The sequence below is a fragment of the Diabrotica undecimpunctata genome, chromosome 7 (assembly GCF_040954645.1).
Source record: "Diabrotica undecimpunctata isolate CICGRU chromosome 7, icDiaUnde3, whole genome shotgun sequence".
NCBI classification, from domain to species: Eukaryota; Metazoa; Arthropoda; class Insecta; order Coleoptera; family Chrysomelidae; genus Diabrotica; species Diabrotica undecimpunctata.
The window spans coordinates 148,087,624-148,111,200 of record NC_092809.1 but is presented as its reverse complement, the minus strand read 5'-3'; the positions used below and the strand labels follow the sequence as shown (position 1 = coordinate 148,111,200).

Genomic DNA, 23,577 nt, shown 5'->3' with positions numbered 1-23,577 from the left:
AAAGAAAATTAGACAAAAACATCAATACTTCTGAATTTTGGTATAAAATGCCTTTAATAAAGTTAATAGTTAACGAAATATTAAATAAAATAAATATATTAGCAGGATAGAATAGTAGGATTTGACAAAATAACAGAATAATTGGATTTTACATCAAACATTTTACGTTTTGTATTAAATTAAAGAAATAATCAAAATATTTTATTTATAAACCAAATTAAGAAATAGTTAAACTAAATAACATTAAACTTTTTGTCAAAGTAAGTGTTTGATATGTCCACCATTTTCTTTAATTCATTTGTCAATACATTCCATAAAAGATCGTCTCATATCAAATAGCATCATTGGTTCTAAATAAACTGCTGCAGTATTTATAATAAGTATTATAAGTATAATAATAAGTATTCTTTTGGGATTTTTATGCATTAAGTAATCATATTAATATCTCACCCCATGACCAAGGAATATGACTACCACGAACAATCCAACGTTCAGGAAAGTTGTATTTAAGTATCACCCTGTATAGAACAAAAAAGACTAAAGTGGTATGGACATGTAAGAAGGACTAGCGACAGCACCGAATGGAGCCCCATAGGAAGGAGGAAAAGAGGACGACCCCGAAAATCCTGGAGGAACGAAGTAGACGACGCCATGAGTAAGAGAGGCCTAAATGATGGAGAATGGGACAACAGAGAGAGATGGAAACAGTTGAGCGAGGGAAGGCAGTGAATACTGTAGAATCCCTGAATATATATATGTTCTGTCATACGTTTCCAATCCTGTGTACACTATAATATCCTTCATGTCGTAATTATTGTTTAGTTTATGTGTCAATTTTCTTCAATAATGTTGGCAGTTATAGTAACTTTACTTAAACGAGATATGGCAACTGCGCTCATTCTACGCTCTGTAAACATGTTGATCAGTTTCTGTAAAGCTAGCGTATCCAATTTTCTTCGTGCAGTCACCATTATCGCCATAAAACGTTGCCATTTTTAAAATATGCCTAATTAAACATTGAATAATACAATATGAATATACATGAGATATTTTTGTTCGCTGATATTAAAGCTCCTCCGATTTGTTACATTTTGGGGGTTAAAGTTAGGGATATCACCAGTTAATTTGAGATACTACCATTTGAATTCAGATTTTTTTTGGGGCTAACATTTGATTGCTTGTTCACTTTAACAAATATGACGTGTATCAAGAAGTCTAGGATTTCATGGCCGATGTTTCATAAGTATACATTGTATTCGGTGTTTATAGGTCGCGGTTTGGAATTATTTCTTCATAAGGCGATGCGGGAAGATCCTAAACGACAGGACATTACGTCTACATATGTCCGTCTCGCATAAATGAAAATGCAAGCCTATTAAAATAACATGTTTGTTGTAACAAGAGATTCCGATTTAATAGGTAAAACTTTACAAGAAGAAATGTAAATGAATTTTTTATTTTGCAAAAAAAAGGTTGCAAAAAAAGATAAACGTGTTAGGCGAACGGTTTATCCCTAAAAAGACGCTTAGAAGTCGGATATACCGAATTGTTTTTTTCATTTCTACCGCCCCAAACCTATTTTATTCGATTCTATCTATTTTTAAAGATCAAATATATATTTTTTTAATTTTTCAAAGTGGGCCGGAAATTGTTATTAACAAATAACATAACAAAAAAAAATTTCCCGAATCGCTTCGAGTAAAATTTTTTTATTCATATCTCACCTAATACTTTTCTCCCTTGGTAAATTTTCGAAAATGACTTATTTTCGAGTTATTTGGAATTTTTGTTGAAAAAATGTCTTAATTAGTGACTTTTGGGTTTTTTTCTCTAAAAAACTACTAAATCAATTACAATTCTTCAAAAAGCTTAGTTAGTTAGTTAGATAGTTTTAAATTTAAACAAAGATTTCTACGCGCCGCGTACCGTACACTTTTATATTATCATATACAGCGATAGATTGCTCGAAATGCATATTCGAAATATTGGTTCCATATTTTGAACAAGAAAGAGCATTTATCATTGTCAAAATATTCTTACTTTGTACTTGAAGGTTTAAAAATTATAAAGCTTTTTATAAAATTACAATTCATTTAGTAGTTTTTTAGAAAAAAAATCCCAAAAATCACTAGTTGTGGCTTTTTTCAACAAAAATTGCAATTAATTCGACAAAGAAGCATTTTTCGAAAAGTTACCAAGATAAAAAAAGTATTTATTTAGATGAGATAAGCCTAAAAAATTTTACTCGAAGCGATTCGGAAAATTGTTTTTTGTTATGTTATTTGTAAATAACAATTTCCGGTCCACTTAGAAAATAAAGTGATATGTCACTTTAAGTGACATAATGTAATGTAATGGTAATGTCATATTCACTAAGTGAATATGACATTTTAATGAATTGCTTTAGTTCTAATAGTAATTTTCCAATTCAAAAGCACATGCTGAATAGGAAAATTGTCTCAACGACACAAACAACAATGAGGTGCCAAATTTCAAATATAGATAAAACTTGAAAAAATTCGCTGGGCATCATTGGGACATAATGTAAAGAAAAGGATTATCACAATACATATTATGTTGGGTATCACGGAATTACATAGGGATTAGATCAACTTATGGGCCATACATTCAAGAACAACCTACTATTAAAAAACTGCGAAGCAGAATTCGAAAACAATTATTTGGATTTTGGGATTATACGCGAGCAATAGAAGAAGCTCTTTTCAGCGTTTCAGTCATCATAATTGGCTCGAAAATTCTTTATGGGCCTACTCCATTTCAATCTCCTATGCCCTTAGTTTTTCTATTTGGTTTTCATCATCATCATCATCATCAGTGGCGTTACAGCTCTTTATGAGCCAAAGCCTTCTTCAGAACAATCCTCCATTCTGGCAACTCTTCTCCATGCTCTAATTCCAATAGACTTCAAATCATTTTCTAGGTTGTCTTGGTACCTAAGTCTCGGTCTTCCTCTTCGTTGTCCGATCGGCCCTCTTCGGTCAAAAACTTTTCTGACTATGGCACCTTCCTCTCGTCTGATTACATGATCTATCCATCTGAGGCGTGCTACCTTAATGAATTTTACAACGTCAGGTTCTCCAAATCTTCTATACAACTCAAAATTGTAACACCTGCGCCACAAACCTTGTTCTTTTATGCCTCCATATATTCGTCTTAGTATTTTTCGCTCAAAACGTTTGAGCAATTCTTGGTCATTCTGTGTTAGTGTCCAGGTTTCTTAACCATATGTTAGCACTGGTCTTATTAGTGTTTTGTATACAGTCTGTTTAATTTTTCTAGGCATTTTTGAGGCCATCTGTCTTCTTAAGCCATAGTAACACTTATTGGCGAGTACTATTCTTCTTTTGATTTCTTCACTGACGTTGTTATCTTTGGTTAGCAGCGACCCTAAGTATATGAAGGTGTCAGCACCTTCCAGTTCTAGGTCATCAATTATTATTCGTGTAGCTGTCGGGTTGCTTGACCTAGTGCAACACATATATTTGGTCTTTTGAACATTTATATTTAGTCCCATTCTGTGTGCAGATGCTCGTAACGACCGAAATGCTTCAGTCAGAGATTCTGTGGACCTACCTATGATGTTCTATGTCGTCTGCGTATCCGACAATTTGTACTGATTTGTTAAAGATAGTACCATTCGTAGTAATCTGCGACTCTCGAATATTTTTTCTAATGCCAGGTTAAATAAGAGACACGATAGTCCATCACCCTGTCTTAGTCCATTTTTGCAATGGAAGAGTCTTGAGAGATCGTTTTGGATTTTTACCATGCTCTCTGCACCTGTGAGTGTAAGTTCAGTTAACCGGACAAGATCAAATGGAATGCGAAATTCTACCATAGCAAGTAGAAGTTTATTTCTATTAACGGAGTCGTATGCTGCTTTGAAGTCAACAAATATGTGGTGGGTGTCGACGCCAAACTCTAGGGTTTTTTCAAGGATCTACCTCACTGTAAATATCTGGTCCGTTGTTGATGTATTAGGACGGAAACCGCACTGATATTCTCCCACTATTTGTTCGGCGTATGGGAGGAGTCTTTTGTACAATACGTTGGACAACACTTTATATGCCATATTGAGTAGAGTGATGCCTCTATAATTATCACACACCATCATGTCTCCCTTTTTGTGTATAGGACACAGTACACCTAACTTCCAGTCTGTGGGTGTTTCTTTCTGTTGCCAGATTGCAGTTATCAGTTTATGCATGTGTTTCATGAGGGAGTCGCCGCCATTTTTGAAAAGTTCGGCAGGGAGATTATCCGAACCGGGAGCTCTATTATTTTTCAGTGTTGTGATGGCTTCTCTAATTTCTTCTTCGGTGGGGGGTGGTTGCCGATCATCTTCATTCATTTGAAACATGGGATCCTCAATCTCGTCATCTTCGTGGTTGCCGCTAAGCAGTTCTTCAAAATGGTCCGCCCATCTGTTTAGTATCTGTTCTTTGTTACTAATTATAGAACCGTCCCTATCTTTACAGGCTATTATTCTGGGTTTGAATTCTTTTCTGCAGCTGTTTATCTGTTGGTAGAATTTTCGTGAGTCTTTTCCATTGTGGTGATTAACAATTTCGTTTAGAGCGTGTTCGTATTGTTCTTTTTTTTTCTTCTAAACAATCTCTTTTCTTCTTCTAAGATTTTCATAATCTTTCAGAGTTAATCTCGTTCTGCGCTGCTGGAGTCTCTTATATGCTTCGTTTTTTTGTTGGTTGATATGTCTGCACTCTTCATCGAACCAATCTTCGTTTTTTTGGTCTTGATAGGTTTTAATACAGTTTCAGCCGCTGTGCATAGCTTCTTTACATTTAGTCCAATGTTCTTCTATACTTAGATTTTCTTCGATTGTTGGTAACGCTTCGTTTAATATTGTCATGTAATTTCTATTTGGTTTTACTCAGAATATTTAGGTATTGTTTTGTATTGTATGTATCTGTCTCCCGACAGATAGTTTAGTTCCTTAGAAACGTCGTTTTTCATGCACCTGGCCTGACCTAGGATCCTGGAATAATAATTGTAAATTGGATTTGGAAAAAGAGGTCAAGGCCAGAATTGCTCCAACCAGAAATATCTTCATACAGCTGTGCGGATTGCTCCATGACCCATTTTTCGACTTACAGTTAAGGTTAAAGACAACAAAATGTTAGGTATGGTCGACCCTTCCCTTATGAGAAGAGATGTGGACACTAAAAATAACTAACGCAATATATCGAAGAGTTTTACGGGCAGCACCCGCAATAACTAAGTACTAGAAGGAAACTAGAAAGTCAATACTTAATATAATTTAACTTTAAAGAATTAATAAGATCAGTTAATGATATAGACGAATTAGCTGTTGTGGTCAATAGTCTTTATTAAGACGTCCAGAAGAAGCACATATAGCAAAAGCGGAAGACATAATGGTAGAACTAGACAAATTTAATTTCATTTCAACGATTAATTAAGCCTGATTTAAATGTATTTAATCATAAAGCAAAAAGATACCTTATGTTTTCTTCTCAAGTACAAATATAGTAAGGGAATTTATTTTTAAATGTGATTATTTTATCATTTTTACACGCTCATGTTCACATGCATTTCTAAAGTATACAACAGTCGCCTTCTTGGTAAACCTTAACCATAAATGGGCAGTGAATTTCAAATACACAATACCAGTCTGGGTACTAAAAGTTTTAAGACATAAATATGTTGTGTATTTCATATCACAACCGAGCGATTACGTAATGTATTTATAGTATGTGTTAAAATTAAATTTTTCGCAAGAATCAAAAAATTTCAAAGATAAAAATTATTACAGTAAAATTAAGATTCAGATGTATCTATTATAGTAAAAAATATGATATGATATACTAGAAATAATTAGGATTTACTAATATATTATGGAACACACTTTGGAAACCACTTGAATAAGTAGTCGTTTTCCTACAGTTTCTATGTAAACTTATTCATTTTTTTTTTAGTTATAAATCGGAACATACTTATCTTTTTTTTACAAAACCAGCCTTGTAGACATTCCATCATTTCCTTATACTACATTTAAAAACTGAAATGCTTCTTTTTCCTGGGATTTGTAATATTGTATGACATTCACTTTCAAGTTTCCGCATATATTTAGCCAGATCTACGTTTTCTCATTATACAAAGAAGCTAGTCCTGAGAGTTGCAACTCTCAAACTCGGAAGCATGACAGGTAAAGGAAGAGAGCACGACGATTTCATGCAGAGGAGGATTGGTGTACTTTGTGTGCAGGAAAGTCGTTGGAAATGTAATAAGTCGAGAGATCCTGGAGATGGATGCAAGTTAATATATAGTAGTTTTATTAGTAACGGTAGAAATGGAAGAGGTTTTGAACAACGAATGGTTACAACTTATTGTAACCAAAAGAAGTGATAAAGTAATGAGTTTCCAACTGAATACAGGCAATACCAACGTAAACCTCATATGTGCCTACGCCCCACACTTAGGGTGTGAAGAACAGGGAAATAAGAATTTTGGAGAGTCCTTGGAGAGGAGTTGCTTGAGAGTAATTGGGACACTTACATCGATTTTGATATTTCAATCAATCAATGAATCAATAATAGCTTTTTATTTATCATTAAAAAAATACAATACCTACAGTATTCTCTTTTAGCGACATTTGTTCTCCTTGGCAAATGCCATCAGGAGGGTTGGCAAACAAATATTATTCCTTAATATACAAAAAATTACACTAAGGCTCATTCTATTTAACAAGGTCATTAAAATTAATAATAAAATAAATTAACTAAATATTCATATAAATTTTATAGTAATAAACCAAATGTGTATATCCTACTGAGTAACACTTCGTACTAGACTAAACAATAATAACAATGTATAACAGTAAGGTATAGCTTGCATTTAAAATGATTGATTTTGTCCCTTAAAGGAGTAAGATAGACAAGACAGATAAAAAGATATAGCTATTATGCAAACAAATTATTAATGCTAATTTTAATGCGATTTCGATATTAAGACCATTCCTCCTTACTTCCGACGATATCGTACTCTTAAAAGATTTGCAATGACAAGGCAGTCTTCTCATTGATATTCCAACCTGGTTTTTTGCTTTTCTCATCAATTTTTCTGACCTCTGTGCAATAAATGCACGTGGTCTTCCATTTTTTGGGGGATTCAGACATGGTATTCTAAAATCTTTTAATTGAGGAATATTCGACAAATTTCTTGTAGAGACTTCTTATCTCTAATTTGTACGAAACCTTAAAGCGAAAAACAAAATACATAAATCTCAACTGACGGTAAACTAAGTAAACAAACTTTTGTTTCCAAAAGGAACTTGATATTATTTTGTTTTTGATAATATTGAATGCCGATAAATTTTGTGCCAAAACTTATAGGACATACGTTAATTACCTTTTTATTTTTTAAGTGAATTCTTTATATCAATAAAATTTTATCATTGCCTGTTTAATAGTATATTACTATTAAACCCACCAGGCAGCTGAATATCAGGCGTCTGATATCAACTTCCTGTTTAATCGTAAGTAATGACTCAAAGTCTCCGTTTACTGAATACGTAATGAAATCCATTTGCTGTCAACTTTATTCTTTAAGATTGTTTAGTTCTGTGCTGGGTTTAAAATATACGAAGAATGTGTTTTTTAAATGAACAAACATCGAATTTTCAATTTGTTCCGAGATTTTTTAATCAAAGTTGTCCTGACTACGAATTGATTTTATGCAATGTTTTATTTTAGTTTTATTTGAATTGCTAGGCAATTCTTGCTTCTATTTTGCTTTAAAACTCATTCATTTCCTCTTTCATCTTTGTATTAATTAGGTCAATCGACTTCTATCTATTAATGATCATTATCACTATTATATTTTTAATAAATTGTATTGGTATGTCACCTGGATCTGCTGAAGTGTCTTTTATGCTATTAAGTGCTTCTTGAAACTTCCCATAACTAAGAGGTGTAATGATATAATTGAATTCGTCGGAAATTGTACTAGGTACTGCCTCCTCCTGTTGTTTGTACGTTAAGAACTCGTTACTGTAATTTTGGCTAGATGAGAATTTTTGATAGTATCAGATAGTTCATTTACTGTATTCTTTGGGTCAGTTAGTAATGTCCCTTCCTTTTCTAGACTTACAATTTGTTGGTAAGTATGCTGTCCTGTTGTTTTTTAAACTTTTTTCCAAACCGATGATATATTTGTGTTGCTGGTAATGTTAGATATGTATTTCTGCCAGGATTCTTGTTTTTTTTTATGATTCTCCTTGCTTCAGCTCTACATTTTTTGTACTCTGTTAATAGATCAATATTTTTGTACTTTTTGTATCGGTTCCAATTGTTTTACTTAATTTAAGAGCGGTCTCATTGTGTATTCCACCAGTGAACTGGTTTGTGTTTCTTTAAAAGTTACGATTTTTCTATGGCTGTATTAGCAGCATCCAGTAACAAGCTCAAACTAAATATTGTCCGACAAGCAAAAAAGATGAAAAACTGAGTCAACCCACGAAAACCCTTATAGAACTAAGGCGACAAATGAAAGGAGATAACACTACAAGCAAAGAAGCGATAAATCAAATAAATAAGACGATCACAAAGGCAATAAGAAAAGACATAAGAAACTACAATGTAGAAAAAACAAAACAGGCAATAGAGCAAAATAAAAACATGAAAGTTTTGAAGAGGAGCGTACAAAAGGGGAAAATAGAAATTAACAAACTGAGAAACAGAACTGGAGAAGAAACAACGAACAGAGATGAAATATTTAGAATAGTCGAAGAGTTCTACACAGAGTTATATAGATCAAGAAAAAAAGATAACAATACGGAACCTCCAATTACACTAAAAACTGGGGTATTAAACCAAGGATCAGATTTAATGCCCGATATAACAAAATCAGAAATCAAAGAAGCCCTGAAGAAAATGAAAAATAATCGAACCCCGGGTGAAGATGGAATAGTATCAGAAGCACTAAAAATTGGAGGGGATGTATTACTTGAAAAAATTAAACAACTTTTCAATATCTGCCTTCACAGCGCCAATATTCCAACAGACTGGAACAACGCTACTATGATTCTATTACACAAAGCAGGAAACAAAGCAAATTTAGAGAATTACAGACCGATTAGCCTCCTCAGCCATATATATATATAAGTTGTTTACGCGAATACTAGTTAAGAGAATGGAAAGAAAATTAGAGACTTATCAACCAAGGTAACAGGCAGGATTCCGAAAAAGTTACGGAACAAATGACCATCTACAAAGTATAAAAACCCTAATAGAGAAAGCAGTGGAATACAATAAACCTCTAGTTCTAATATTTATCGATTTTCACAAAGCCTTTGACACAGTAGAGCTAAGCAAAATATTACAGGCGCTTAAAGAATGCAGGCTAGATTATAGATATACTAAATTATTATACAAAATATACCTGCAGGCAACAACCACTGTCAGATTACATACTAACAGTAATCGCATAAAAATAGAACGGGGAGTTAGACAAGGAGACCCAATGTCACCTTAACTTTTTAATACGGTGCTATAACATGCTTTTAAGAATTTGGATTGGATGACAAAGGGAATAAAAATAGATGGAGAATATCTAAACAACTTACGTTTCGCCGATGATATACTTATAATAGCTGAAGATCTAGGTATGGCAAGAGAGATGGTACAGGAACTCGTTGTGGCTACAGAAAGTGTAGGTTTAAATATAAATATCTCGAAAACAAAAATCATGACCAATTTGGTACCCAACGAGAACATCAGTATTGGTGGGAAAGAAATAGAACTCGTAGATAGATATAAATACCTGGGACATGAAATTATGATTGGCAGGGATAACCAGACTCATGAACTGAAGAGAAGAATCGGCCTTGGGTGGGCAGCATTTGGAAAACTGAGAGAAACTTTTAAAAGTGAGCTGCCCACATGCCTAGAGAGAAAGGTATTTGATCAGTGCGTCCTCCCAGTCTTGACGTACGGAGCAGAAACACTTACCTTAACAAAAGCAGCAGCTACCAAACTGAGAGTCACGCAGAGAAGAATAGAGCGGTCCATGTTAGGAATAACTCTGCGAGACAGAATAACCAACGAAGACATCAGGAGAAGAACCGGAGTGACTGACATCATCGAGAAGATAGCCAGACTAAAATGGAGATGGGCAGGACACATAGCCAGAATGACAGATGGGCGATGGACAAAGAGGTTATTGGAATGGAGGCCAAGGGAAGACAAAAGAAGCGTCATTCGACCACCTACAAGATGGACTGATGATTTAAGAAGACTCAATAAAAACTGGATGAGAGCGGCGCAAGATAGACGGGGTTGGAAACATGAGGAAGAGGATTATGGTCAGCAGTGGACTCTTGAGGCTGGATGATGATGATGATGATGAGTAACAAGCTTAAAAGCTCGTGAGTATACCGTCAATCGACCATGAAATTTTAATCTGATTCATTCTGTTTGATATTAATTTCTTCAAATTCAATCCAATTTGCCTTTTTTAGTTTCCATAATTGAGTTGGTGTTTTATTTGTATTTAAATTAACTGTTTTATTAAGATTGAGAAGTGGTCATTACTATATAAATATTTTAGTGCTGTTCAATCTAGTTGGGTGAGCAATGCGTAGAGATCAATGACAGAAAATGTTCCTATAGCCATATTGAATCTTGTTGGAGATCCGTCGTTGAGTAAACATAGGTTCATAGTGTGAAAAACGTTTTCTAACATATTTCCCCTCTGTGTTGTTTTATTTGATCCCCATATAATGTTATGGCCATTAAAATCTCCCGTGATAATTTCATAGACCTTTTATTCATGTTCTATTAACGAGAGGGTGATATGTTGAAATAAAATATTGTGGTGTTTTTATTTGATGATCTATAACCATTTCGTAATCGTTATTTTGTAAAAAAATTGCCGCGTAGAACAATGATCTCTAATGTATCCTACCGTATATTTTTTTAAGAGTCTGTATTTCATTTATTGAACGTTGGCCTTACACAGGACATTACCAGTATATTTTAACATTTCCAAATTAAAAATCTACTGATTTGAATAGATGATTTATTATTTATTTTTCCACTCCTGTAAGTTATCTTAATTAGTATACATTAGCAAAAAACGATTCATTTGACTGATCTACAAGATCATACGATCTAGTAGTTGTCATTTTCAGTTGCATTAATATTTATAGCAAATCTGAATATTTTTATAGCAATTTTTATTCGTTATCCGGAAACAGTTCATAGTAAACTCACAAAGTGTAACAAAATTTAAAACTCAAAAATCTGTTCTAATTAGACCTAACATGGTTTAATACTTCTTTAAACAGTCAATTTATTTTTTATTCTTTTATATTTAATTCATTACGGTTTTTGGATCGTTAGGTTTACAGTCTACTGAGCGTTGACTTCCCCAATTAGGAGTAGCGTGCATACTAGAGATGGGCCATCTCGTGATTTTTTATCGCAATAATATTCGTTCTTGTTATTTTTCAGTCAGTTTCGATTAGGCATACCTTTTTGAATCATCAACCAAAAGGGGATTTAAAAGTGGAATTGGAACTTGACGTTGACGGGTACTGACTGATTTTTCATACCATCTTTCTATCAGTTAACCCTAGACTCCAGCACAGATCAGAGGTAATGTAAGTCGACAAAATCTCACCAGCTCCGGGGGTCATGTTAGAAGCCCCCATTTTTAGTTTTTATTAATTACCGAAGTTAACGGTCTATTGCATTTACCTTTGTAAATTCCATGAGGATTGTTTTTGTTACTGATGTCCTTCCAGTATTTTTCTGTGGCCAAACAATGTTTTTTAACAACTTTTTATTAAACCTATGATGGAATGATTCAATTCCGAAAAGATCTTCTTTAAAATAAAAGTTTTAAGCTTTTAATAAGCATTTTTTATACCTTGATACACACGAACACCACATGCTTTGTATTCAACAGGTATACTAGCCACTCCTGGATATCTCCACTTCATGGTTTTCTTCCAGTTTCACTTTTAATTTTAAATTACAGTACCTTTATGTACAAGTAACAAAGTATTTTTATCCATATTTTGGGTATCAATTGCAGCAACTTCAACGTATTAGTTCGTAAGGATTTATTATGCAGTTTGCAATTTTTTTTAATTTTACAATGGATTGTTTATTTTATTATCTTTTATTTTGTGATATTGACAATTTATCAAATTTCAGAATTTTTTTTTCTTTTTGAACTTAGACTTTTTTATAAAATTGCACAATTTTCAGTGACATTAAAGCATATTTATAATTCTACAAATTTTCGTTAGTGTGATTCATTTAGTAAAAGTTGTTTGGAAGCATTTTGCACAGCTTTCATTTTTGATTAGAATCAATATCTGACTTAACCCTTAATAAGACATGGGATATAAGGAGAATTAATTTGTTTGTTTATATACTTTTGGTATCTAAAGGAGGTAAATAAAACATATTTTTGTTTAAATATAAAATAATTTGAAAAAGTAATAAAAAAATAGTGGTGGGAACTATTTTCCCGTTGTTCTTTAAAAAAATTTTGTAGGTGGGAAATTAATTAGCCTTATACAGTTTGTGAAACAATTTATTAATTCAAAAATAAAAAAATGCATATATGGGTGACAAAACTAATTTAGGTCTCAACTACAGCAGTGTGGAATGATTTAAAACATTGTTTTGAGCATAAAGCTACTTGACAATAACTACATATAATGTTCGTTCGTTTTTCTTCTTTTTTGTTGAGCAAAATCTGCATCTTGTATAATATTTTTGAACATCTGGTAAATGTGGTCCTACATTTCTCAGCCGAATTTCGTCTGGAACACGAGTCAGTTTCAAAGTTGCCCGTTTTTTTATTTTTAAATATCACAGGTCGAGATGCCTTTACTGTAAAGTCACCTATGAGAGCTCTTCCAAGGCGAAGCCTAAAATCCTTGTGAGAAGTATTTTTTTGATCATGAATTCTTGTGTACATAATATATGCATTAATTACACTTGCATCTAAAAGAAAGAAGAACAATCTCATCCACGATTTTCTAGACTTCCTGCTTATGGGATATGATGCCCTAAAGTGGTCAAAGTGATCAACTCCTCCCATGTTTAGTGTATAATCTGCAATAACTTTTGGGCACATTATATCTTTCTTTGTGCCATCTCTTTGTGTACGTTTTATCATGGTTACTTCATGTGGTTGATTAGCAGTTGTAATAACCGTGACTTCTTTGGTATCCAACCACTTTATTGCTGTTATAGGGCCACTGCTCAAACAATAGAATTCATTCTTTCGAAGTTTTTCATTTTTGGTTTGCTTTTTCCTCATGAAATCGGGCAAACCTTTGCGATTAGGTCTAACTGTACCTATAGCATACAGCTGTTTAGCATATAAATCTTCCAACAGTTTGCAACTCGTAAAAAAGTTATCAAAAACAACCAAAGATTTGTGTGGTATATCTTGGCATAATTCAGTTACAACCTTGTATCCCAAGCCATCATTTTCAATGCCTTCAGTTTTTCCAGTATAGATAATAAACTAGTACAGATACCCAGTAATAGCATCACACTTTGCCCAAATTTTATAACCACGCTTAATCGGCTTCTTGGGCATATACTGTTTGATAGAACTACGTCCTTTAAATTTCACCATACATTCATCAATAGAAAATCGACTTCCAGGTTTGGCTTGTTCTTTGAAAACTTCATTTAGTCTATCTATAAATGGTCTTATCTACAGTATATCAAAGTTGGTGAACCTCTCTCTGCAGCTGCTGAATTGTCATTTAGATGGATATTTTCTATTAATTTTTTGAACCTGGTTATTGTAAAAGCTTTCGAGATAACAGGATTATTATAAAAAGGATCACTTGACCAATATAAATCTTTGTCTGGTACAGGGTGCAGTCCCATTAAAATAAAAACACCTAGCAATGCCCTTATTTCTTCTTGGCTAGTGTTTTTGTAATTTTTGCTGTCTTTTTGTACAGCATATAAATTCGTTTGAGCAACAATTTGTTCTATTAGATCACAAGGGAAGAAATTCTCAAAATAAAATATTGGTTGACTTTTATGGGTGAATTGAACATTTGACTGTAACACAGGCTCAAATTTTGGTATTTCTGGAACATCTGTTTCAGAGGTCCATTGTCCAGTAAAATTAGTTAGCGTAACCACTGGACTCTGTTCTACCAAAACACTTTGATTTTCTTGTGGGTCATTCTCAGATGTTCTTTCAGTTGTGGAATTTACATCAACGGTTGTAGAAGGAACAATTTCATCAGATTCACCAAGCAATTGCCCAATTCTGCTATCAATAACATCTCCATCGGACTTACCGCAAACAGAAGTAGATGGGGATGGTATAAAAATGTCATCATCATCATCAGTGTCGAGATTAACATTAGACCAATCTTCTTCTAAGGCAGCAAGGAGTTCACGTTCTGATAATCCCCTTCTTGAATTCATAATCCTAAAATATAACAGACATTTTAATGTTTCTGGTGCATGACTTTTGCGTTTTTTTTTATGGAATTGGATAAGGGGAATAATTTTCCCACCAACTTCAAAGACAAAAATAACTATCTTTTCATAAATTTGTATAACAAATTACAATGTATTTAGCTTGACCAAACAATATATATATATCAATAATACCAAATAATTTGCAAAATTGTAACAAAAATCAACTTTTAGCGGCAAGAAATATCATAACCTATGAAAATCTAGTTGTCGATTGTCAACTAAAAATCAGATCCATGGAATAACTGTCAGAATAGTTGGTGTATTTATCCATGAAATGAATACGTAATATCACAAAATTCAACATTCTGTGTATTGACAGCGACAATCGAAATTTGGCGGCAAAGTAAAGTGGGAAATATGTTCCCGTTATCTTATTAAGGGTTAAAATAGAGAATGACTCCCTGACGTCAAATTAATTGATTTATTGTGATGAGATATTTCCTGTAAACTTACGGAATTAAAAGAAACGTTTTGATTGTGTTAAGAATTGTAAATACTTGATGATTTGTGTTGTGTCTTTCCGATTAAAAAAACATATTTTAGCAAATTAACGGATTGTGAAGTACTGCTCATCTCTATCAAACTTGAAAAGGATTATCCGTTCAATATTTGCGTTACAGTTTCGTGTAAATTCTACATCGCAGTTGATTTTGTAGTCGGAAAATTGTTTATAACTTGCTCACAAAGCAGCTACTGTTTTAGCAGCAAACATTGGTTTATGTACCGTTGGGTATAGGTATAATTAGTGTTCTCGTTAATAGACCTTAATAATTAAGTACCTACTATGCCTTTGTTTAAAACATTACGGTTGTATAAAGATAAGAAATATATTTATATTAGGAACGTGGATAAAAATTCTATATTTGAATTGTGGTTTTTGCAAGTAAAAATTCACTATACTGGGAGTGAATTTTTACTTGCAAAAACCACAATTCAAATATAATAATTCGTTTTACTTTTTGTTACGTCTTAAAATATCTTTTGGACTAAACTGCAAAACTACAGTACTGTGCGACCTAACCGAACCTAACCTAATGGAATCATAGGCTTTAATGAAAAAAACAGTTTATTTAGAAAAAAAATTATATTTTGACAAAACTATAAAGGTAAACATCATTTAGTAGGAAATATGTCCCCCTTTGGTTGCAATTACAGCTTTTACACGTTTTGGCATATATTCTACGAGTTTCTGTCAGTTTCCACATATCCTTTCATCGCGAAACCAAACCTGAATGACCACTTCTGCCATTTTTATTTTTGTAGAGTTGATTTTGCGCAGCATAGCTTTGCAAATGGCCCATAAATTTTCAATGGGGTGTAGGTCTGGCGAATTACCTGGGAGCAGAGTCCTGTTGAAGAATCGCTCCTCCTTGAGGCTGACCTTTTTGGAGTTCTGTGTCCAAACGCTGTTTCAACATGGATTTGTATTTTTGGCTATTCATCATGCGTTCGATTGGTACCAAAGATGTATGAAATCCCCATGTATGAAAAACACCCCCAAAAAATATTTTTGTTGTTTCTTCATTCGTTCAATTAGAAGCTGTTTTTCTGTGGATGCATTGCCCTTCTACCATTCTCCAAAAGTACTTTCCGGACAGCTGAGTGATGATCTAGCCACACCTGATGCTACTAGATCTTGTTAGAGCTCTTGGCTTGTTTTTCTTGGGTCCAATTTGCTCTTTCGAAGTAAAAATCTGTCATCAGCTGGTGTTGTTTTTCTATTTCGTCCGCATGTTCCTAACTTTTTCACATTCATTGATCCTGTTGCTCGTGTACGCTTCAAAATCTTGCTTAATACCCCCTGACTCACTTCACACGTTCTTGCGATTTCTCTTTGTGACATATAAGTGTGTCACTTAACGTGATAATCTTTTCACGCTTCCTAGGCGTAATATCCTTGATGGAATTAAACGAAACAAACTCACTAATTACCGAAAACATCACAAAATAGTACAAAACAACACAAACTTAGTGAGAAATGTCCTAACACCCTCAAATAAAAGGCAGAGAAAAGTAAGGTTATGTTTTCAATGCTTGGTCAGTTATAAATATGTGGACAGTGTTGCCAACTGTGAATATTGAAAAGTGTCACAATGATTCCATTAATTCGCACAATACTGTATTTATTACATTTGTAAAATAAACAAATCTGGCTTATGATCTAAAAATCAAAGCTTTCTCTTCTTTTTCTTTTTCTTCTTATTTTTATATAGACATGACTTCGTCTGTTTTTCAATGTGCCTCCAGTAAGTTGTCGTTTCATCGTTTTCGTGGTCTTCCTATTGGGGAATCGTCTCTTGCCGTCTTTACTACTCTATTTGTTCATTATATGATCGTTCCATTCTACTCTTCTAATATCTATATAATCTAATAAATATATAATATATTTTACAAATTGTAGTTTATTTGTAATCAGGTATTTAAAAACCTGATTAATATTTACAAAAGGTATCATAGGGAGATGCTATAAACAAACAGCTTCTTTTTTCCACGGGCACTACAGTTTTAAGATTCTGTTCATTTCCTGTATCGTATGACTTTCGAATTTCCATTTTTTTGTCTTCTGCATGTTTTATTCCTTCTCTCCCGTGCTTCCTCAAAAGTTGTCTCCTCTAGTCTATTTTGTGTGTGCTTCGTTTTTTATTGTGTGTCACTACCATTCTGTTTTTTCCTTTTTCTCATTTTTGGGAAACATGCTAGAAACAGTAAACATATCCTTATTATCTATTTTCTACAACCTAGTTTTTTATTTTTATTTTCCTGTTTTAGCTTAAATATTTCCATTTTAATAAATGCATTTTCTTTTCAGATGTCTTGCACAGTACCAGCTGCTCCAGCCCCACCAGCACTCAAGGACCTTCCCAAAGTAGCAGGTGACCTCAAGAGTGAATTAGAAACATTCAAATCATGTAATCTTAAAAACGCTGATACACAAGAAAAAGTGGTTCTACCATCAGCTGAAGGTAAGAGATTCCATATTTTATAATTTTTTTTTTCTATGAAATAATATATAAGAAGCTGAGCTTTTATTTGAAATAATTTTTATGTTTTCTATGAAAAGGTAACATCTATTTTTAAATCCCATACTAATTTAGACACTTATCATTTATGTAATAGGTATGAACTGATCGTCAAAAGTTACGAATATTGCTAGTATTAGATATGCCATAAGAATTGAGTTTATATTCAAGTCAAATTGAAATACTTTTTTTCATAAATGCTTTTTTCATCTGTTGCATTTTTATGGTAATAATTTTTGACGTATGCATTGTCTAGTGCTGTTTATTTTGAATTTTAAATTGAAAATATACTCAGTGACATACTCAGAAATGTTTCACCCAGAAGGAATAATTTCTTAAACTTAATTTTTTGGCAACATGGTAGATTTACATTAAGAATGAAACAATAACGTTGTCAAGAATTTTTATTAACAAGTAATCAAAAAAAAAATGTGTTTGGCGACCCCGTGGCTGAATACACTCCTGTAAACGTCTAGGCATTGATGGGATGATCGATGTCTGCTTGTGGCACCTCGTTCCAAGCAACTTGAACTTCATGTGTTAACTGTCCCAGAGTCTGTGGAGGATGGTGCAAAGTGGACAGTCTTCCTTCCTATCATATCCCATACGTGTTCGATAGGATTTTTATCCGGAGCACAGGGCGGCCACGGCAAAACATTAACGCCAGCTTCTTGGAGAAAGTCTATAGTTTTACGAGCAATATGGGGACGCGCGTTGTCTTGCTGAAAAAGGACGTCTCGACAGCCGTCGAAATAAGGCAGTTAAAGTGGTTTGTAAGATGTCATCAACATAACGCGTAGCTGTGATATTGCCTCGAATAAACACAAGGGGTGATCGGCTACCATAGGCAATAGCCCCCCAAACCATTACTCCAACTGTCCTGTTTACATGCCTCTCAACAGCAAACACGATATCTCGTCGCTCTCCACGACGGCGTCTTACCATCCTACGACCATCATGCATTCCTAAACAGAATCGTGATCCATCGCTGATTACGCCATTCTGCCAGCCAATGCTGCCGTTCTCTGCACCATTTCAAACGTTGATGACAGTGGTCCGCAGTCAAAGGAAGCACTAGTCGTGGGCGGAATGAAACCAGTCCAAAGGCTCTAATGCGACGGTATAGTGTACGCATACTAACAGGTCTACCTTCTAATCCAAACCATTGGTCAGAAATTTAACGCGCAGTAGCAAAACTGTCACGCAGAGCCAGTAATCTAAAGCGCCTATCTTGACGCTCTGTGTTACGTCTCGGTTGACCAGTTGGTCTTCTTCGTGTTTCTCTACCTTCTTTTGTCCACACACGACAGACACGCATAAAACCGTCATTGCCGTACAATTAACACGACGGCCAATTTCGCGATACGACAAACCCATTATCTCTATACGCAATAATTCTACCCCTGTCAAAATAGCTAACATGGTGGTAATTTTGGTGTCTTGGAACTCGAGGCATTTTCTTAAACTGAATACAATTAGACTGAGGAATAATGACTAAAAATTTCTATACGAATCGGTTTTGACAAATCGGTCTCTTCACAAAAAAATTTAAAGATAAAACATTGGTATTGTTTATCATAGCATGTTTTAACTCTTACATAACTCTGGGAGTGTAGTAGGGAGTACGGACTCTCGCTCAATATCAAAAAGACGAAGTTTATGAAAATTTGTAAAAACAGCCATAATACTAACGAAATCTTAACAGTAGAAGGCCAGCAGATCGAAAGAGTAAAAAGTACACTTACCTAGGAACACATAACAGAAAATAATGACTACACTGCAGAAATCAGTCAGAATCGAAAAAGCACGTTCTAATTTTATGAAAATGAAAAAGGTCCTACGTGGCAAAGATTTAACATTAGCTCCTAAAGTACGCCTAACAAAATGTTACATATACAGTGTACTACTATACTATGGAGTGGAATCATAGACGTTAAATCTAGACACAGTGAGACGACTTAACGCCTTTGAAATGTGGAAATATAGAAGAATTCTGAGGGTTTCCTGGGTAGATAAAGTTACGAACAATGAAGTACTGAGAAGAATAGGTAAAGAGAAGGAAGTTGAACTAACAATTAAAGAAAGAAAGCTACAGTATCTCGGACATGTGATGCGGGGCGAGAAGTATGGCATCCTGCGACTCATAATGCAAGGAAAGATAGATGGCAGAAGAAGCATCGGAAGAAGACGAATTTCATGGCTCAAGAACCTGAGAGAATGGTTTGGATGCAGCTCAAAACAACTTTTTAGAGCTACTGCCTCAAAAATTAAAATAGCTATGATGATTGCCAACCTCCGTAGCGGAGATGGCACCTGAAGAAGAAGAACATAACTCTATTGGGTACTGAAGAACTATATTCGATAACTGTAAAGTCATGACTTTTTTATTCTGACAAGCACTAGCCATTTCCGTAGTAACTCTACGTCAAAGGCTTGGCTAAAGGAAATTAATAGGAGGAATGGAAATCTGTCTGTTCTCTTTACCAACTTGTATCGTTTTGGAAAATATTGTGTTAGTTAATATATAACTGTTTGGACCAATTTCTTCGAACCTAGATATTGTCGACTATTTAGGAAATTTATAAATTTCCAGATTTTGTGGGGTGGAATTAGTTTTAATAGGTACATAGCCTTGATTTTCAAGAGGAATATGATAATATTTCTTTGTTTTCTTCAACAGTTAAGGTAGTTCGACCCCAACTTTGGAACCACATCAGGCAACAGGTGCTTTTTAACAATTTAGAGAAAGTGTGTTACAACGTTGCGAAGCAGCTGAAGCTCTTTGAATACACATTCTCTCTATAATATTCAATAGAGTTCTTAAATGGCTTCGCTAAAGATTTTGATTAGTAGTATTTGATTTGATTAATAGTACATTGACTTTGATTCATGTACACTGCAAAGGAACACTGATCTCCTTTTTTTATGTGAAAATTTCAATTATTAGTCTACCTGTAACGTTCTAATAAAACTGTAACATGTAATAATTTTATTCGGTAGGAGTATTTGTGTGGCGTATTTATAATTTTTGAATTCATGGTCAGTATTGTTCAGGACATCCTTAAAGATGTCATATATCTGTAGTAAATTCAAAATATTGTCTTTGTAACAAATCCTCATACAATAAAACTAACTCGAACTCGAAGTTTTATAGAATGTGAAAAGACAGACAAGAAATATGTTGTCGTCTGCCGGGGGTGTCTATTTTTGAAGATTTCGAGGTTCTGACGAGTTCTTGCAGAGGTTATTTTTAATATTTGCCATTTGGCAAACACTTATGTCTTTGTTTCGCTTGTCAAGGTAGTTTATCAAGCGTCTGGAAGCTGTAATTTAATATGGCTGATGCTAAATTAATCGCATCCAAAAGGTGCGAAATATCTTGTAGATTCTATTGAATGAGTAAGACGAGATATGAATCATGGTATCCAAAATTAAACTGTATCCTCTCATCTTTCACTGTCATGTTTTAAGAAGTTCGCTCTTTTTTACATTTAAATATACACTGCGCGTCATTAAAAATAAGCCTAAAACTTTTGCATTTTTTAATTTTTACGAACCCTACACAAAACTGATTGTCATTAGATGTTTGTGTAATGTTAGCGAATATGTTCCTTTTTGTATTTTATTAAATTAATTAAGTAACACATATTATAAATTATTATATTTTGTACAATTTATTATAGAGAGTAGCAAAATAAACAAACGATCAAAATTTCAGTATAATTGAAACAACTTACAGGGTAAATCAATTAATAATGTGTTGATGCACCTCGGTGAACAGTACACTCTTGAATGCACCTGGACTCGCTTCTGATTAGGTGTTCAATATCACCTTGGAGTATTTCGTTCCATGACCTAATTAATTCTTCCCGAAGTGCTCCCATAGCTTGAGGAGGATGCTCTAAATTAAGAGTTATCTAACCCATCATGTCTCACACGTGTTCACTTGGGGATAAATCTGGGGGATCTCGTGGCCAGGGCAAAATATTGACGCAGCCTGTTCAATGATGTGGATTTCTATGAACACATGTGTTTGAATGATGTTCGGAGAAAACACCAATCCTCCATAGAAAACAACCTTCATTGGGGGGACAAAAGTTAAATGTGTAAAGATAGTTGTTTTACTTGCTGTTCTAGGCTACTTTTCTCTTCTAATTTTATTGTTTTAACTAGTGTCTGTTGCTTTATTGCATTTATCCAAATTTAAGCCATAGGGCTCTCACTTCCTCTAAGAGAAAAATTCACCCCCTATCACTAGGGTATCAAATGGATTGGGGACTGGGGAGACTCTCTACGTGTTATCGATCCCTAGGTGACCTAATTAATATGCTGGAGTATCTCCAAAATCTTCTATACACATCTGGACGTCGCAAGCAGTATAGCTTTTTGCATGTTTTACAGATCTTTTCACAGACTCAGATGCTTAATGTTTTCTAGAAGGTTCTTCGAAAAGAGCAGTAGAGAGGATAATAGGTATTTTCCATTCTCCATTGCGTCTTTATTTGTAGCTCAAGAACTCGGCGTTCTTCCCGTTATTTTTAACACGCATACTGTTGTTAGAGATCGCCATATTAGTTCGTGTTTGTCTCATTAGATTATTAACTAGTGTGTGATATCCGGTCTACTATGTGTCACTGGTTGATCTGTGAGCACAGTACGGTACCGGTATCTCCTGTCGTTGTTACACTTCTTCTTAACGTGCCCCATCTGAAAAGTTCTATTGACGTTTTCTCATACATTATTTCAAATTCTTCAGCTAGGACGTGCGTCTTCTCCCCGGTTCTCTTTTGCCTTACACCTTTCCTTGTATGACCAGCCACGTCAATTCGTATTTCTCGTTTGTTGTTATACTACCAGGGACATAATAAATTGGTCATTGATATTAAGATTGGAACGTTCATAATAATGACAATGGTTGGTTTTGAGCTTAATTTGTTGTCTAGTTCGTGATGAAATATCTTTCCTACTGAGTGATGTATTTCTTTATAATCCTTCTCAACAAATGCCGGCAACCTCCAATACATCCATATCCTCATTTGTCATTTTGCACCTGAGGGTCTGATGATATATTTCTTCAGGTAGTTTTTGTTAAGATTTTGTTTAATACTTTGAATGTCCACTGAAACCAGTTTATTGTTTTTTCTCCTTAATATAATAATTGCTGCAATTTTATAACGTCTATATTTCTTCAATATTGTGAATGCGTATTTTAATTATTTTAATATTCTGTTAAAAACTATCTAATGCTCAAACCAATATTTCATTACTCTGAGTCTACAATAGAAACTTATAATGAACTCTTAATTGAATTACTAATTTGTCTTAATAGAAATATATATACCGTTATGGTATTGAATGATCTCTAGCAGATATACCAACTCATCGTTATTTTTAATGTCATTACCAGCATTGTTTATGTGTAACTATTATTTTGGCGTTATTTTACAAGCGAGTTCATTTTTCAGTATTATGACTATGTTTACAAGATGTATTTCATCTTAATGCCATCCAACTAACATAAAATTACATAAATTGCAATATTGAACACAATTTTGCTCTTAGGAAGCAAGTTAAAATTTAATGGGGCAATATATAACAACAATATTTATAAACTATATGTACATGTGTAGGGTTACAATATTTTATTTAGATAGACAGATTTGAGTTCAACTGTATAATAGCAACATCTCTTTAGGAAAATTTTGTTTTAACGATATTGTGAACGACGTAATATGGGCGGTTTTATGACTTGTTTATGTAAATGGTTATAACGATATTGCAAAGTGAATCTCAATTGGCGATATAATGTACAAATAACACAGGCACTTCTACAATTACATTTTAGAAAATAATCTAATACGACACGTCCGTTATTTTTGGCACCTATATTTTTATGAATAGTATTCTTCTCTTGCGTCTCTTATTCTTCTTTTTTATTATAATTATTTGTAACTGATGGTATCCCATTCTGCAGGAAACTCTCCAACCAGAGTCAAACACGTCAGCGGGACTGTGAGTGTTTG

At 33.9% G+C, this 23,577-nt stretch overlaps 1 protein-coding gene across 4 annotated transcripts in view; it reads left to right on the top strand.

Moving 5' to 3' along the window:
- The window catches only part of cib (thymosin beta cib), a 102,341-nt gene that overhangs the window by 45,528 nt on the left and 33,236 nt on the right, over positions 1–23,577 (top strand). For all 4 annotated transcript variants that reach the window (XM_072538523.1, XM_072538521.1, XM_072538522.1 and 1 more), the window contains exon 2: positions 17,344–17,497. In XM_072538523.1, the coding sequence (XP_072394624.1) occupies positions 17,344–17,497 (154 nt within the window). The remainder of the gene's footprint in view (positions 1–17,343; positions 17,498–23,577) is intronic.